Source organism: Salmo trutta, chromosome 36 (genome assembly GCF_901001165.1).
Source record: "Salmo trutta chromosome 36, fSalTru1.1, whole genome shotgun sequence".
Taxonomy (NCBI): Eukaryota; Metazoa; Chordata; class Actinopteri; order Salmoniformes; family Salmonidae; genus Salmo; species Salmo trutta.
Genome location: NC_042992.1, coordinates 35300924 through 35319583, shown reverse-complemented (window position 1 = coordinate 35319583; position 18660 = coordinate 35300924). Strand labels below are relative to the sequence as shown.

The 18660-nt window shown below is 42.5% G+C and overlaps 1 protein-coding gene across 9 annotated transcripts in view; it reads right to left on the bottom strand.

Annotated features, from left to right (window-relative positions):
* The window catches only part of ago4 (argonaute RISC component 4), a 37168-nt gene extending 19744 nt beyond the window's left edge, over positions 1–17424 (bottom strand). For 5 of the 9 annotated variants that reach the window (XR_003872125.1, XR_003872126.1, XM_029735675.1 and 2 more), the window contains exons 1-9: positions 17223–17424; positions 9118–9301; positions 8603–8723; positions 6527–6705; positions 5897–6033; positions 5558–5710; positions 1751–1838; positions 1356–1503; positions 836–955 (exon numbers count right to left, since the gene is read on the bottom strand). Coding sequence is in view for 7 of the 9 variants with exons in the window: in XM_029735675.1 (XP_029591535.1) it covers positions 836–955; positions 1356–1503; positions 1751–1838; positions 5558–5710; positions 5897–6033; positions 6527–6705; positions 8603–8723; positions 9118–9301; positions 17223–17241 (1149 nt within the window). In the remaining 2 variants the exon portion in view is untranslated. The remainder of the gene's footprint in view (positions 1–835; positions 956–1355; positions 1504–1750; positions 1839–5557; positions 5711–5896; positions 6034–6526; positions 6706–8602; positions 8724–9117; positions 9302–17222) is intronic. The other 4 variants (XM_029735678.1, XM_029735680.1, XM_029735676.1 and 1 more) reach the window with 3 other exon arrangements.
* Between the last annotated feature and the right edge of the window lie 1236 nt (positions 17425–18660).

Genomic DNA, 18660 nt, shown 5'->3' with positions numbered 1-18660 from the left:
CTGCTAGTGTCTAGAGTATTTTTGTTGTTGTGAATCTATCATTTAGATTCCTACCGCAATCGACCGTTACCAATACCAGATCATCAATTAACTCATAAAGCCCTTTAAGCAGAAAGTTACTTGACAGTAACCCGGCCCAGATTATATTTAAGGGGGTGGACATGGAATACTCAGTAAGGAAGCCATATGAGGCAAGAGATATGTGCGTTGGGGTTTCAAGACTACAGACCGTTTCTGGACAACCACACTTCTTTAGAAAACACTAACACTGATATTGCAACCACTAATGAAACCCAACAGTGCATTTTCCTTGCAAAAATAAACAAATGGCTGCCTCAGACTACGGCACAAAGTTTTTAAACCCAGAGGCACAACGTCACAAGACTTCTGGGAACACTTGCGAAACAGACCAGGCCAGGGTTTGGTGTTTGAGAAGTCAATGAGAAAACTGAAAATTAACAACTAAGGAATAATTTCTCGAAACTTAAAAAGGCACAATCTAGATTTGAGCCAAAACCTCAAGTAGTTGAACATGTTATTACTCCAACCTCATGAAAGTGGCGTTTTCATTTTCGTCAAAAATCTACTTTATATCGAAGGAGTGCCTTTGATTTGACGGCCTGCACGGGCGCAGTTCGGCACGAGATAACAGTTACCCCATGACGTGTTTCTGGGCATGAGCTTAACTAGCCAACATCTCCATGACGTCAACTGCAAGTGTGATTGGGGATTTCTATTAGAGATGCAGTTCCATACTGTACTGTCGGACAACGGCACTCCACTTCTTGTGTTGCAGTTCACACTCCCACCACCGAGGGGGCAAGTAATCACTCACCAGTCGGCTGATCTCTTCCTGCCTGTCGGGTGCAGAACGTGCTGTAGCTTTGATCATAGTGGAGGTCTGGTTATCCGTCAGCTTCTTGATGCAGCGCTGCCCGGCCACAATGTTGCAAACCTGTATACAGACAGAGAATAGTTACTGAATAACTCTGTATTCAAGTAATGGAGAAACATGAAAAGGATTGTTTCTATTGGACAAGTTCAGGTAATCGTTAACGTTTCAGTCCCTTTTCTTCCATTTGGTGCCTAATGACCTGAAGTAAGGTGGAAACTAAAGTCTGACCGTGGCCAGGTCCAAAACCCCCTTTTCCCCCCCTACCCATCAGGTCAACGATGCATAGTTGCAATGAGTGTTGCCTTCATGCAATTTTGAGAAAGCCACGAAGGCTTGGAAGACCACAGTGAGAGAAGCATCACTTGCAGCAATGTAAGTGCATTCTATACATACGGTGGGGTTTCATTTGTGGTGTGTGTGTGTGTGTGTGTGTCTGCGTGTTTTACAGCCACCCTCTTACCTCCAGGGGTAGGTAGGTGTGCTTCTGTTCCTGCCCCACTTGTAGGCAGGGCAGGTGGGGGTATTTTAGCTGTAGGCTGTACTTCTGCTTGAAGTACTGAGCCACTGTACACTCCATGGCCTGGCCATTCTCCAGCTGTAAGGGGAACCTGAGCAATGGGCAGACAAGGACATAATACATATTCATCCACCGTATTAATAAAACAAAAGAGCAAAAGGAAAGAGCACTGCATCTCGTCTTCGGTTTTGCATCAACATGATCTTGTATCAAGAGATAGATACGGTTTGTATGTTTGGATAGGTTGATTAAAAATACATTAGAGAAACTTTGCGTAGGGCGGCAGGGACATGTGGAAGACGCTAACTGGAATGTGTAGCAACTAGCGCAGCACTTACGTTTGGTGGCTGGCGGGGCGGCGTGTGACATTGCACACGCGATATTTCCTCTTCATCTGACCACAGTGGGTGACCTCGACTTTCAGACCTGAGAGCGAAAAACATACGCATAGAAACACCCAGAAGAGCACATCACAAATAGGCCAGAGACAGAAGAGGAGGGAGATATAACGAGTGGAGTTTGAAACGGACATTTTGGGGCATCATTGAAAATCTTTGTAATTCAAAACATTTTAGCAGATCATTTTAGACAGTTTCATCTTTGACAAGACTGTGGTTTGCTCTTACATAAGGTGACGGTTTGCCTTCTCACATAGCCTAACTCTTACTTGAGATGGCTGTGCATAAGTGAAAACCCATTCACAGCAATGCATGATTTACACCAGGAATGAGCAACTGGCGCGACCCCCCCCCCCCCCCCCTTTAGGCCCGTGGACCAATTTCACAATATAAAGATATATACACAGTTAATTCAGAAAGTATTCAGACCCCTTGACGGTTTCCGCTTTGCTACGTTACACCCTTATTCTAAAATTGCTTAAATAAAACATGTTCAATCTACACACAACACCCCATGAACATTTTTGCACATTTATTTAAAATAAGAGAAATACCTTATTTTCATAGGTATTCAGACCCTTTGCTATGAGACTTGAAATTAAGTTCAGGTGCATCCTGTTTCCATTGATCATCCTTAAAATGTTTCTACAACTTGATTGGAGTCCACCTGTGGTAAATTCCAATGATTGGACATGATTTGGAAAGGCACACACCTGTCTATATAAAGGTCCCACAATTGACAGTGCATGTCAGAGCAAAAACCAAGCTATGAGGTCGAAGGAATTGTCCGCAGAACTACGAGACAGGAATGTGTCGAGGCAAAGATCTGGGGAAGGGTACCCCAAGACCACAGTGGCCTTTTTAAAAAAGAATTTGTTCTTAATTGACTTGCCTAGTTAAATGAAAAAATACAAAATAGGAATAGTCTTGGGGGTTCCAAACTTCTCACATTTAAGAATGATGGAGGCCACTGTGGTCTTGGGGACCTTTCATGAAGCTGGTTGACAGAATGCCAAGAGTGTGCAAAGCTGTCATCAAGGCAAAGGGTGGCTACTTTGAAGAATCTCAAATATATTGATTTGTTTAACACTTTTTGGTTACTACATGATTCCATGTGTTACATGATTATACAATGTATTATTCCAGATTAGGAGGATTTTAGATTGTGGCCACTAGATGGCAGCAGTGTAAGTGCAAAGTTTTAGACTGATCCAATGAACCATTGCATTGCTGTTCAGAATGTTGTATCATGTCTGCCCGAATGTGCCTAATTGGTTTATTAATCCATTTTCAAGTTAATAACTGTGCACTCTCCTCAAACAATAGCATGGTAATATGTCACTAATAGCTACTGTAAATTGGACAGTGCAGTTAGACTAACAAGAGATTAAGCTTTCTGCCCATATGAGATGTCTCTATGTCCTGGGAAATGTTGTTGTTACTTACAACCTCATGCTAATCACAGTAACGCACGATAGCTCAACCGTCCTGTGGGGGGGACACTGATCCCATAGAGGAAAAACAAAAAAATACAAGTTATAAATTTGCTTTATGAGTAGTGCGTGACCTTAGGGTGGCAACACATACATTTAAAGTGATTTCAGTGGGTCTTTCTCCATTCTTGTTGAAATTGAATTAAACAAAAAAAAATGTAATCATCATTTCCACGTAGGGCTGCACGACATGGGAAAACAATCTTGGCCTTATTTTTAACTAATTGTTGCAACTGCGAATTGACTTGCGATTTCGAGCAAAGCACTTGGGTGAACTGTTCAAATCATGGAACTATAATGATTATACTAATTCTACTTAGAATATAATAGTGGGAACTTTGAACAGTGTTTTTTGACATGACATTAAATTAAAATGCCAGGGAGGAGGTATTGTGACAAGGGAAGAACCAAAGTGTTGATAAGTGATCCCTAGGGGATCCTATAATCTTCGGCTACATTGAACGGTCTCTCTTCGCTACTTCATGAAGCTAACATAAATTCTTTGCGTATTCTTCTAACATACTGTTGAACAAACATGTCGATTAAGGTCTACACCGTCGCTGGTATTATCAGGCTGTATATCTAAGTACATTTCCTCTGCCTCAGCCAGCTAACTAACTAGCGATTAGCATTAGCGGCTAACCCATTTTAGGCCCAACTTGCTAAGACAAACTAGCAGTTTGCAGATGTAAGAAACAAACTAATAATGTAATTATAGAACGCTAGTGGATTTATATTAGGAAGCAAAGTGAAAACAGCATTGTTGTCGTCAACATTGTTGCATGTGCTTAATTGACCATGCAGACTGAACGCAAGTGTCTCATGGTCAAGGAACAACAAATGCGCTCCTTGAGTGGCGGGGCTAGGTCTGTGTGGAAAGTGGCATGGCGTGAAAGAGCGGAGAAAGATGACTCAAGTAGCGAAGTAAACTATAGAAATGGACGTTACACACTACGTATCACATTTAACAAACCAAACATTCAAATACCGGTATATCGTAAAATATGGTATACCGCACAGCCCTTGCAGAATTGCAGGAAATGAACTTTAAAACATGTTTTTGTTTTCTCTTCGCTGTCACGAAGGGGGCCGCTAGAATGTTTTGCTCGCAGGGTGTGTGCTGTGAGTGTGGGGTGGATGCGCAGACCCATGAGCCACTGCGGCCCCTCAAGATGAGTTCTGTTATTTTGTGGTACCCACCCCCATCAAAGTTGCTCATCCCTGATTTACACAAAAGTTACACTAAGTTCAAGTCAAGCACGCATATCTCACGTTAGGATTCAGATTATGGGTGTACAGCACAGATGGGTGTCAATTCCATTTCAATTCATATACATTGAAATTCAAGTCAAGAGATACGAGTTTAAGGGGCATTTATTGTCAGTTAAGACTTTTCACAATTCTGAAACTTCCCTGTAGCTCAGTTGGTAGAGCATGGTGTTTGCAACACCAGGGTTGTGGGTTCGATTCCCACGGGGGGCCCGCACAGAAAAAAAAATGTATGCAATTGTATGAAATGTATGAATTCACTACTGTAAGTCGCTCTGGATAAGAGCGTCTGCTAAATGACTAAAATGTAAAATGTAAAAAATGAAACTGGTTTCTCAATTCACTTCATGCATTGGAATGGACTTGACACGAGACCCTGAGGTACACTACAGTGTAGTACAGTTCAGTTGTCTGGGTGGGTGGATGCCGTCTAATAAGGCTCCGAAATGTCACCCTATTTCCTATGTAGTGTACTACTTTTGACCAGGGCTCAAAAGTAGTGCATTATATAGTGAAGAGAATGGTTGGTTGTTTAGCAACAAAACCGACACATGCGCAACTATGGGGCAAAACAGAAGGGGTTGGCTTAGATTGTTGACAACATGTCAACTATATTTTGTCTCCAATATTCATTGAAAACATAAATACATTTGCACAATGAGCACTTGTTGTCTCAAATACAATCGTTACAGTTGTTGGTTTCCTGGCTAGCGACGTTTTGCCATATTAGCATAGACTTGGTATCAAACAAGACATGGTATCAAGAACAAAATAAAACTAGAGGAAACAAGCCACCTACAATTCCCCTCATTGCAGCTTCTTGTCATTGTTTCTAGCCATCTGGCCATCCAGAATCCCAACACAGACTTCTGCCCCATTGAAGCGTGCGCATTGGTTTCGTGACGCTGTCAGCTAACACGTCTATAGGGTGCCATTTCAGATGCAGCCTTGGTGTGTAGAAACATGGTAAAAACATTGGTCTGACCTGCAGGTCCCCACCCACCTCGGATCTCCTTGGTGAACTTGACGCGTTGGGAGTCGGTGAGTGGCTTGGTCTGCTCGTTGATGTTCTGGATGTCCAGCACCTCGCACATGAACTCGATCACGGGCTGGGCACGGTAGAAAGCGGTGGCGGAGACTGGGGGGGGGGGGGGGGACAAAGCGAGACAGATGTAAGGTTCACGACCAAAACAAACATCCATCCATCCACGTTATATTACTCCAACACAAAACACCCACATAGCCTGGGATTTTTACATTATTAGGTCATTGTATTGACTACAGATAATTAAGGCTAACCTAAAGACACACAAAGGGCTCTTACCATCGATGTTGAGCATCATGTTCCACATGGCAGGACGGACCGACTGATGGAAGCCGAACCACACCTCCCTCCCTCCGCCCAGTGGGTGGTAGTAGCCCTCCGGAGGGGAGAAGAAGGAGCGCCCCACTGGAGTGTACCTGGAAACATCCACATGGAGAGTCAGTTAGAGAACTGGTTCAGTTAGAGGGATCACAATGTAGCAAAAAAATGACAGACAAGATTATTCTGGATGAGATCACTCTTCACCCCTCAGAATGACAACAGAAATTCCCTCTGGGAAAAATACCGTTACACTATTCTACACCTCTAAAAGTGTCTCCTTGATGTTCTTATAAATTAGGTCATAGGAACAGAGTTAATTATTTGGAACTGTGTGGAAACTGGCCATAAAGTTACTCACTGTTTATACGGGCAAGACTATTTGATATAGGATACCAAGCTATAACAATGCAATGAACCCATGAACAACTGGTATTTTGCCACAGGAAGAGAGATGTGTCATGGGGCCAAGTTATAGAAGCCACGTACCTCATATGTCTAACCCTAAACCAACAAGCAAATGTGTCCATAAATGTTCCCATAATAGCCAATTTCGACATCGCAGGTTAGCCACATAGTGGGAACATTTACCTCATGGAAGGCAGGTGGCGGGTGATGACATCCAAGGCCTGAACAGAGTCCTCGGGGACCTCATTGTGGCCTGACAGGGCCTCCAGGAGCATCTGCAGGCTCACCACTGACACCCACTGCAGCGACACCTTGAAGGTCTGGTCCTTCCCCTCCCCCGGTAGAGTCACCTCCAGATCCACCTAGAGGAGAGAGAAAGAGGGCAGGGTGTTAGGGAATGGTTACAAGGCAAGGAAAGCCACAAATAAAAACATTTGTGATGTGCTCTGAGCTATACCGTCAGGTCCAAAATTATTGGCACCCTTGATAAAGAGGAGCAAAAAGACTCAAATAAATACAAATACTGTGCTTTTTTTATTCACAGTTTTGTTTTGAAAAGTTTTATTTTATAGTAATACAATTGCTCAGATAAACAAATTTATTTAAGTACTTTTTCTCTCTCAAAAAGATAGGGGTCAAAACTATTGGCACCCCTGTTTTCAATACCTCACCTTTTTCATTTGTATTTTTATTTAACCTTTACTTTATCAGGGTGTCATACTGAGACCAAGGTGTCTTACAGATGAGCCCTGAATTACACACGTTAGAGAAAATACACACATCAAAATATAAATAGCAGAAAGAAAAACACGGTCATAAAAAATAAATAAAAATAAATGCATTCATCAATAATATGGTCCTCAGCTTTCTGAATACCCTAGAGGCACAAGAACATCAAACTTAAGAACAGTTTGAAGATTATTTTTTTGGAACAATGTTTTAAAGTGCAAGAAAACTCCTTAGAAGCCAAAGAAATTTCCAGAGTTAGCCATCCCTGAGACCGAGTGTGGTATCTCGTATGTCCAAATTTTAGTAATGACGTTAGGTACAGTGGGACTTTTTGTAAAAAGGGCTTTATAAATTAAAACATAATGTACCAACCTACGTGACATAAAAGAGAGCCAACCAACTTCCTGGTAGAGAATGCAGTGATGAGTACTGAAACAAGCACCCATAATAAAGCGCAGTGCGCTATAATAAACTGCATCTGACGGCTTAATGAAGTGGCAGCTGCGTTAATATACTGTAGATGTCGTCGTCATAGTCCAGGACCGATAGGAACGTCTACCGATTAATCTGCTTTCTACTATTTAGCGAGAGGCAGGACCTATTTCGATAGAAGCCCATTTTTATTCGCAGCTTCTTAACCAACCCATCAATATGCTTTTTTAAAAGACAGTACATATCCTTAAATCAGACTTTTAATTCATTTTTTAGGTGCTTTACCTGCATTCAGTACTAATTTCAAGTCAATAAAGTTTCTGTAATACAATGAAGACAGACTTCATCTCAGATAAAGCCTGGTCAACCCTGGGGACAATAGCATACACAACAGTACTATCGGCATAAAGGCGCAGGTGAACATTTTTCAATATTGTTAATGTAAACAGTAAAAAGTACAGGACCCAGAATCACCCCCTGCGGGACACATTTCATAATATCCAGGAAACCAGATCTAACACCGTCAGTAGATATACATTTAGTTCCATGTGTCAGGTAATTTTTAAACCAGTTACATGCAGCCAATTGAGGAAACCCTCTGAATTAGCAGTGAGTGATCAACAGTATCGAAAGCCTTTGACAGGTCAACAAAAGGGCAGCACAATATTGCCTTTTATCCATATAGTTAACCACATCATTTATAACCTTGCAAGGATAAGGGCACTGAGCCTTTTGCTAAAAATGTTTTATGAAATTGGAGAACCCTCTTCAATTCAAACCACCGGTTTCCAATGGGGTAAATGTATTAGTAGAAAATATATGTATTTTTTTTGGAGCATACAATATATTTATTTTATACAGTCTTTTTTAATCATTCTTTAATAATTGTGGACCTGATAGTATATCTAAAGAAACTCATCAAGGCCTAGAATAAACAGATGCACATCGCGTTTTGGGCAAATCGATCCAGTGGTTCAGGACGCGGCAGGAAAATCCCCAAAATCTTTCAAGAACTGACAGCGGTGCTGGGATGGAGATAAAACCCATTACATCGTCGCTAAAACTAGAGGTACAATTGTGGTCAAGACGATTGCTTACCCTGTCTCTCCCGATGGGTAGTGGATGGGCCGTGTACATGTTCCTCTTCCCGTCGTAGCCCGGTTGTCGATCACCAAAGATCTGCATCTTGAAGTGGCGAACCATGGTGTCCACCACCTCCCTGTGAGACAGGAGAATCATGAGCTGGCCAGATAACGCATTCACACAGACTGTACTGCTTACAGTACTGCTTACAGTACTATATTCTGGTCTTCACTGTCCCTCCCAATACATTACATTTTTCAAATAAACAACTTCCCACCCACCCTGCCGTTAAAGACCCATTTTTAATTTCACAAGTACAACTCGCACTTGAGTTTGACTCGTTTTGCTAACAAGTACACACTTCCATTCCCTCAACTCTCCTAAAAGCCTCCACCAAAACACACAAACTCTCAAATGATCAACTTAAGACCTTGCTCTCTCTTCCTTCCAATGAAAATTGATTTCCACCTTCTAGCTCCCCTCAAGAGAGAAATGTCTCTCCTTCCCCCTCAATGTCCAGTTGTATTTACCGGTTGACCCTCCGAGGCCGTTTCTCAGGCTTGATGTCGATATCGTAATGATAGACATCAATCTTGGGAATCTGCACCTGGAAGTGGTTTGCCAGCAGGCGGATGGGCTTCCCCACGGTGCCCATGCCAGGCCTCCGCGGGGGCTGGAAGAGGGAGGTGGGGGCCGGCGGGCCTATAGGGGGGTCCAAACACAGAAACACACACATTTGTTAATTGATACATTCATTTCAGATGGTTCGTATTCACTAGGTACCAAACGGAAGAAAACAAACAGTGAGGGGCTACCCGAACCTGAAATGCTCGTTTTTGTTTGTGGTGCAAAATCGTTTTCTACGATGTGCTCTAATGAATAAGAGCCTGTTAAAATGACACTTTAAGAGGAAAGGACAAGTAAGTAGTTAAGAGGCTTTTTGGTCTCAGATTAATTTGTTTTGGCAATGAGGCTAAGCAGCATGTTGACCACCGTGGGTGCAATTATTGGTTGGTAGCTAAGCTATTTCGACAGGACGCTCAGAAATGAATACAAACTGACCAACAAAAATTGCTGCATGTGTTTGCAGTTTCTTTTTTGCCCTTATTGTAGAATTGTTAGTCAATTTGCACAATCAACTTCTGAAATCTGTTCAATCGCCTCCTTGCCAGGGCTTCCCGCGTGAACTCCCTCCAACAGGTCACAACTACCCACCCACAACCACACCATGATTGATCCATCACTCTGGCCTCCAACCCAGATAGGTCAACAGGAGGAGGACAAAACAATGATCCGCAATTACGCGCCGGCCCGCCCCAGCCCCCCCACCCCGCTACAGCCAGACCATAGACTGACGCACAGGGCCCGCCCCAGACAAAGAGCAGCGTGTCTGAGACAGACGGCGGCATGGCCAGATGGGGGTCCGCAGAGACCGTCGGGATTACAGTTACACACGCGACAAACACTGCCTCGGCACTCCTGTCTGATACAAGATGTGCTCATACATTGTGTATATCCCAATGTTAAATGTGTAGGGCTAATGTACCAAGCCCCAATACTGACTCACAGGCATGTGTCCTGAGCAATTCATCCAGCCAATGAAAATACAACAATTATTTGAGTGGATGTTTGAAAGTGTGACGCACCACTGTATTGTATAATTGTGTCTTACATTTAATTTGCCTTTGTGTTGAAATAATAGAGGATAAAATAGGGGGAACTATCCAATTTAAACGAACTACTCGGTACATATAAAAAAAAAAGTAAAAGAATTCTTAGGCCTACACATTCAAGACGCAGCTCATGTAGAGAGGGAAAGGGAAGAGTTGAGCTTCCCATGATTGAAGGCTGGGTGTAAGAGGGAATGGGATGCTTACTGCTTTTGTCAACTGACAAGGGGGCTGCGGGGGTCCTGAACCTGATGCACCGCCATGCTCCAGTTAGCAAGTGAAGCCCAAGGGGGAGCAATCAGGACCCTCTCTGTGCTTCCTAGAAAAACACGCTCCCTGCATGCCCTCATCCCCCCTTAACACCCCCCTCCCTAATCCTCCATATCCCAGTAAATTACTGCCGTGGGAGCAACAAAAGCCCCGGGGCGGCATGGCGTGCGTGTGTTTATACATGTGTGCTTTAGGTGAGGTTCAGAAAGAGGGATCCCAGCGGGTGTAACAGTCAGGTTGGGTCACCCTGACTCACCCACTTTCACCAAAAACAGCACCGGCTCTATATATAGCCCCCTCAGCTGCTGCCTCAGAGCGGTTGAGAGGGGTTGTCAGTGTGTGGAATGCTTGGACCCCTCCCCAAACCTACACCACGTACCTCCCTGCCACCCCCCCTAATGAGGGTGTCTCAATGGTACCTCAACTTTGGGTTCAAGCCTGCAGCAGTAATATATGTAGTGCATGTGACAATCAAGCCCACTGTCCATGCAAATGAATGCATTGTACATGGCCACGATGTGAGCATGCGGCCTCACTGTGATTATTAGGCGATTTAATCCAACCTCAAAGCCAAGCCAATTGGTTAGCGTGGCTGCACTGCACCAAAGGAGAACGCTATCAGATAAAGCAGACCACCACAATTACATTTGTGGGGAAATAATGACTTTTTCCACTGGTTATTTGATCAAATGCGATTAATGACTGAGCAAAACCGACTTAAAAATGAGGAGCACTGGTTGTTGGTCTATTAACTGAATCATCATTCACATTTTAAGGTGATTTATGTAGTAAATAAAGGTGTAGTATGTAAAATTCCTTAGAGTCTACAAGTCTGGCCAATAGTGCCTAGCGGTTGGGAGACCAAGGAAAAGGCTCTAGGCTTAGGTTCATGGTCGTAACAGATACAAAACCTTCTTCAGTCATGGTTTATATTTACTGGCTAGGTAACAGATACAAAACCTTCTTCAGTCATTGTTTATATTTACTGGCTAGGCAAAGCTGCCACGGGCCAACATATAGGCCTACTACCATAAAGCATAATTTCTTTTTTACTCTAGTGCAAGTGAGAGATGGGGGGGGGGGGGGGGTATTTGACAGGAAATACACCATGGGTGATATTGAGGGGAGGTCATTGTGTGTTTACTTAGGCCTCTAGGTTGTGTAGCGTGTGACGTGAGAATGGGGCTTAACCTGCGGACAGGATGCACTGTGCTGATGAGTCAGTAATGACATTGACTGTGAGGGACATGCAGTCACCTGTAAATCACCTGGACTTCACAGTGGAAAATAGAGGGGCCAGTGGTGAGGGGCCTGGAGACTGCTGGGGGCACATCAGCCATTCACAACCACAAGACACAGGCGATAGCTAGTGGCCAGCTAGGCCTGTGTGTCTTGTAGATTAAACTGCCTAGGCCCATACTATGGGTCAACTAAGGTTAGTCCACTGAAAACACTCATCTGCTGTCCTTATTGCTGCTTCAGCAACCTTGTGAAATGCATATTTTATGTTCCACATTCCTTTGTTGATGGTCGTTATTTATGGATCATTTGGCAGTAAAACTAATTTCCGCCGGGAAGACAATTACATTTTCTACCTATACAAGCTTTCATGTACTGTATGTGATGCTGCTGCTGCTCAAGGAGATACAGCTGATAAGGAGGTTATTTGGGTGGACTGTGTTGCAATGTTTTCTTGAAAGACCATCACTTGGTCTTTTTGATGATTTGTCATAGACAACAGTAAGCAGAATGCCAGCTGTGAACAAAAAGCCATGGATTTGCATTAGTGGAAGAAGGGGAGGACCATCCTCTTAACAGAATTTCATAAAAAATAAAAATCCTTTTTAGATAAAACTATACTAAATATATTCACGTCACCAAATAAACGATTAAAATACACTATTTTAAAAGAAGGTCTACAGTTGCCTCAACAGAACTCGTAGGTAGCACCGTGGTGTAGCTGGATCACAACTAGCTTCTGGCCTCCTCTGGGTACACTGACTTCAATACAAAACCTAAGAGGTTCATGGTTCTCACCCCTTCCATAGACTTACACAGTAATTATGACAACTTCCGCAGGACGTCCTCAAACCTATCAGAGCTCTTGCAGCATGAACTGACATGCATTTCGCTACACTCGCATTAACATCTGCTAACCATGTGTATGTGGCAAATAAAATGTGTTGTCCACCCAATCAAAGGATCAGATAATTAATATAGTACTGAAAGCATAAGCTACAGCTAGCTAGAACTACATAACATCACTTTCAGTTTCACTTAGCAAGCAAATGCAGCTAGCTAGTTTAGCCTACTCAGAGGGATAATGTTAGCCATCTGGTTATGACTATCCAATACAACACTGGAACGCTTCCAAGTCAAAGTAAGCTTTTGGTTTTACTAGTTTATTGCCACTGGGGCCAGCCGGTGTAAGTGCTAAACTGCTTACTGACTATACACGAATGTTTACTAACACGTTTACTAACACGTTAGTAGTAGCTATGTTGACTATTTCATTACTTTAGCTAATAAGGTGACAATGATGTAGACTGTGTGTAGCAGTTATGATATGGTTGGGCCTTAGAAAGTTTTTTTTTGCCTGGTCACATACAGCTGATGTGTTGTGCATTGAAGTCCATAAGCGAAGGGAAAAGGTGAGAGGAGAAAAGCACATAGATGCTAGAAGGAATACAACATGGCTGCTATGAAAGCGAACTGTGTTTATGCATGATCAGGGGTATATTGATTCTACCGATTCTGTTGAAAAACATGTCTTAAAATGGAAGCAAACAAAACGGGATAAACATATGAAATTGTCCAATAGAAACTCTCATTTGCAACTGTTGGACTAATGTTCACCCATGTGAAAGGCAGTATTGAATGTGTCACTGTGTCCCTGAGCAACGTCAAATTTGTCTCTCGACCTGCGTGCACCTACATTGTAAACTCTCATTCATAGGCTAGGTTGTAGAAACGTCATGATGGGTAAAGGGAAAATTTGAGTATCATGTAGTAGCTTCAAGCTATCGCTGTAACATTGAACTGGGTGAATGGAATATGAATTACAGCCATCCAATATGGTGTCATAGAAATAAGGTCAAGCTCATTAAAAAAAATGTGTCCTCCCTCATCTTAAAACGGCACAGAGCGCCACTGGGTTGCATACTAAACTAGTAGGCTCTATATAATAGGGAGGTATATTACATGGCTAGAACTGAGGTTAAAACAACCATTGAAGCCTACCATAAAATGCTAATTAGCCCATTATATTTCCCTATGGATAAATGCCCAAGCTTATGCATGGACATAGCCAATGGGTCCATCAATTCCACCTAAAGTCAGTGGCCTGTATTCACGGTCGCCAAAAGCCAGACTTCCCCAAATACTTGACCAAAAAAAAAAAAAAAAACATTTATCTTCTGTTTTCATAATTTTCCTTCAATTCGCAAGTGGCTGAATCTCACAGGAGAAATCATCAGAGCAAGGGAAACAGCACCCCTCTGTCTCAGTACGTGTAGCCGATGTATCTGATGCTGCCTGGACCAAAAGAGTATGACATGCTGTAACCTTTATTTAACTAGGCAAGCCAGTTAACAAAAAACATTTTTTACAATGACAGCCCTCCGAGGAACAGTGAGTGCTCAGGGGTAGAATGACAGATTTTTACGTTGTCAGCTCGGGAATTCGATCCAGCAACCTTTCGGTTACTGGCCCAACGATCTAACCACTAGGAAACCTGCCGCCCCATGTTGCCGCCTTAGCATTTGATCGATTGATGCCAGCAAGCATCTGGCCTCCCTTGAATAAAAAAAATAATAATCATAAAATAATTAGCCAATCAGCGTTGAGCTGAGCTCAAGTGTGGGTTGTGTCCTGGTGCAGCAAAACGCCTCTCAACGCAGCAGATTTGGCTTCACACCAATCAAAAGCAAAACGTCATTGTCAGATCTGTTTCAGGTCTGCTTGGGTAGTTTCCTGTAGTAGATAGGTTGCTAAATCAACCCTTTCCTAAGCCATGGATGAGATGGGGATTTGGACTTGTGGGTTTGACTTAATTCTCTGTATAGGCCAATGATTATGACAGTGATTCTGTTCTTACCATAAATGCATTTATTGTGCCACTGGCCTGAGACGATTGAAGTTCAATATGTAGCCTTGTAGGCTCACTTTAACTAGCTAGCCTCTACAGGATTGGTAGCTAACGTAGGCTAATGCGATTAGCATGAGGTTGTAAGTAACAAGAACATTTCCCAGGACATAGACATATCTGATATGGGCAGGAAGCTTAAATTCTTGTTAATCTAACTGCACTGTCTAATTTACAGTAGCTATTACAGCGAAAGAATACCATGCTATTGTTTGAGGAGAGTGCACAGTTATTAACTTGAAAATGGATTAATAAACCAATTAGGCACATTTGGGCAGACTTGATACAACATTTTGAACAGAAATGCAATGGTTCATTGGATCAGTCAAACTTTCCACATACACTGCTGCCAGCTAGAGGGCAAAATCTAAATTGCACCTGTGCTGGAATAATACATTTTGGCCTTTCTCTTGCATTTCAAAGACAAAACAATGCTTTTTTGTATTACCATCTTTTACCAGATCTTGTGTTATATTCTCCTACATTAATTTCACATTTCCACAAATGTCAAAGTGTTACCTTTCAAATGGTATCAAGAATATGCATATCCTTGCTTCAGGTCCTGAGCTACAGGGAGTTAGATTTGGGTATGTAATTTTATATGAAAATTTGAAAAAAAAAGGGTTTGATCCTTTAACCAACTTAGTTGGTTCATTGTTTCCCATGTGAGGAAGTTAGGCTAGCAAGCATCTTAGCTAGGTAGCCTTATGACAAAAACTAAATATCTACTGTATGACAGAGCCATACACCATTTTGCCAACATGAAAGAGAGGAGGATGGCATTGGCGTTCAACAAGACTACAAGTAGGCCAAGTTAAAAAAAAAAGGTTTTAATTGGGCGCGCATGCACACAGAATCAGTACTATGCACACAGAATCAGTACTATGCACACAGAATCAGTACTATGCACAGCCACATGATATTTAGGAACATTGACTGGATTCAATTGTTTTCGGCATCTTTAAGTATGTTTTCAATGAGCATAAATAGCCTAGTTGATTTGATGATGTTTAAATGTAAGTTAAAATGGTGCTGCAATAGCTGAGGCAGTGCTCTTGTCGTCTTTGTGCTGGCTGGCGGATTCTAAAATTAGTAGGTGTTTAGTAAACTGTCGAAAACATTCATTTGCTTGACCATGCTGTTTGTGACATGCAATATTTTCTTTGTGGACTTCACCGGACAGATGTTGCTCTGAGGTTGTGTGATGAAACAAACGTGTAGTTGAATTTATTCTTCCACTGTGCCTGTATTTTTGTTATCTCGGCCTTATTGTATATTACGGTGACGTATGAACGAATGGGTTATAGAGCAAAAACTCAATCATCACAACATAGGTTGTAATATGGCTTTCTTTTATTTTAATATTGGCTTGGCTTCCCCTGTGATTTTACCCACACACTGCTACTGCCTAAAGTGACATTTTACCTTAGCATGGCAATGGTTAAAGCACAGGAAAATGAGAAGAATTGATAGGCATGTGGCAGTAAACTGATGGCACGAGTGCTGCATTGCTGGTGACAATTGTTTCTATATCAGGCGACAAAGAGGTGATAACTAGGTAATCCCATATAATAAAGACAGGAATTCTCACCAGCTGCATGTAAGCTAGTTGTACATCAGGTGTGAAAGATTCATAGATCAATTGTCAATGCGGCATTTTAAGGCATCTAGTGTGTGTGATATCCTGAACTCAACTATGGTCATGGAGTACGGCGATGGCTTGCAAGTTCGATCGATAAATGGTAGTAGTACGCGTTCTACTCAAGGCAGGCTCCATTCCATGCATGCACTAGTGCACGTTGATTTCCTCCCAGGCACGGGCAGGCGACGGTGGCGCGCAAACCGCCGAGTACTGACAGAAATGCTAGAGAGCATATAAAACACATTTAAATGTATTATTGCCACCGAACAGTCGATAATATTGAATTATTTCAGCGTGAACAAAGACATTATGACAGTATTGTAATGTTAGCTACCGTCTCTCGTTGTGTTCGATAGGTAGAAAGGAGGACACTACGACGAGACGCCAGTTCCCTTATCTACTGTCGATTGTACAATTACTTATTACTAGGCTTCATATTTTAACGTTTTCTAATGCTATATTGGCTTGAGGGCATAACTATTTCAACTGGAATCATTTTAAACGTATCATCATGCTGAATAAATAGCGTGTTTGATGATGAAACGATGGGCTAGATAACAACAGACATCGTAAACACACGACACGGAAGGTAGGTCTTGGTTAAATCCCCCCCACAAACACACAATGCCGTCCAACCATCGTCTGAAGCTGCGGTCTTCAGATATAAAAGCAGCAGCCGAGAAACAAAAACAAATCACTCGATTTGTCTTATATAACATGTGCTTATCAGGCTGTAGAAGTCACGGACAGAACCGTATCTCCGTTGTATTAATATGCTACACACGTTGGGCCTGATATGCTTGTTTGTTTTTCCTCTGTCGCCGAGGCCTAACTACAACCACGGTTCCCAGTTGCGCAATGAATAGGCGCACACACTCCCGATATGGGCTTCTCATATCATCCTCTTACCGGGTCCGAGCGCTTCCATGGCCGAGGGCTCTCTCTCCGTCTCTGTCCCGGCCTGGCGGCTCCGTACCGACACTGAAATTGGGGGCGGTATTGCGACGCTGAGGGGGGGCTAATTTAAGAAAGGGAATATAATGCGTAGATGTCCAGAGGTGTTGTGGATGCGTTGTCTTCTGAGTGATTTAACACATATCCTGTGGATTTGGAAATGAGCATGCGCGAGGAGGTGCTATAAATTAACTCTGCGCTTGCGCAAAGTGAATTACAGCAGTAGCAAAGGAGCACCGCCCATGGGCACTTATGGTTAGTGCACTACTCATACCTTTTACTGTAAATGTGACTCATTCATACAATAGGCTACTACATTTGTATTTATTTATTTTACCAGGTAAATTGACTGAGAACACATTCTCATTTACAGCAACGACCTGGGGAATAGTTTCAGGGGAGAGGAGGGGGATGAATGAGCCAATTGTAAACTGGGGATGATTAGGTGACCTTGATGGTATGAGGGTCGGATTGGGAATTTAGCCAGGACACCAGGGTTAACACCCCTACTCTTACGATAAGTGCAATGGGATCTTTAATGACCTCAGAGAGCCAGGATACCCGTTTAACGTCCCATCCAAAAGACAGCACCCTACACAGGGCAGTGTCCCCAATCACTGCCCTGGGGTATTGGGATATTTGTTTAGACCAGAGGAAAAAGTGCCTCCTACTGGCCCTCCAACACCACTTCCAGCAGTATCTGGTCTCCCATCCAGGGACTGACAAGGACAAACCCTGTTTAGCTTCAGAAGCAAGCAAGCAGTGGGATGCCGGGTGGTATGCTAGTACAGTACTTACGTAGTAGCTGTATTTTACTTGTATGTCATTAGACTATAAATGATCATGTCATCCCCTATCTCCAGATAATCTTGCTACATTTCTCTTTATATAATAACCATCATGTCGAAGTGCACTTGGAGTCACGCGATAAATGGTGTGTGGTCCTCCCACTACGACTCCGGAAACCATACAGTTTCTTGGGCTACAAATTAAATAAATTATGATGAACTTTCCAATAGATATATAGGGTCTTATTCTGGTGACATGATGATCAATACTTGCCTGCCTTTTGACAAATACAAATATTATCGCTTTTAACTATAATAATCTCATTATGACCAGAATAGGCGCATTTACTAATTAACAGAACAGTTTTTGTGAAATAGTACATTTTGTGTGCACTACATCATCAGGTACTAACTTTAATCTGCAACAAGACAATTTGGTGGGAAAATTTGCATATTTTATTTTTTCGGATTATAGAATATTCGCATAAACTGGCCTTCCTTGATTTTTTAGTGGAGTGGGTGGACATGTCTGGTCAGCTGTGGCACATAGATTTACCAATCAAAGGCTTTCCCTCTGTCATTGCCATACTCACCATCCAACGATT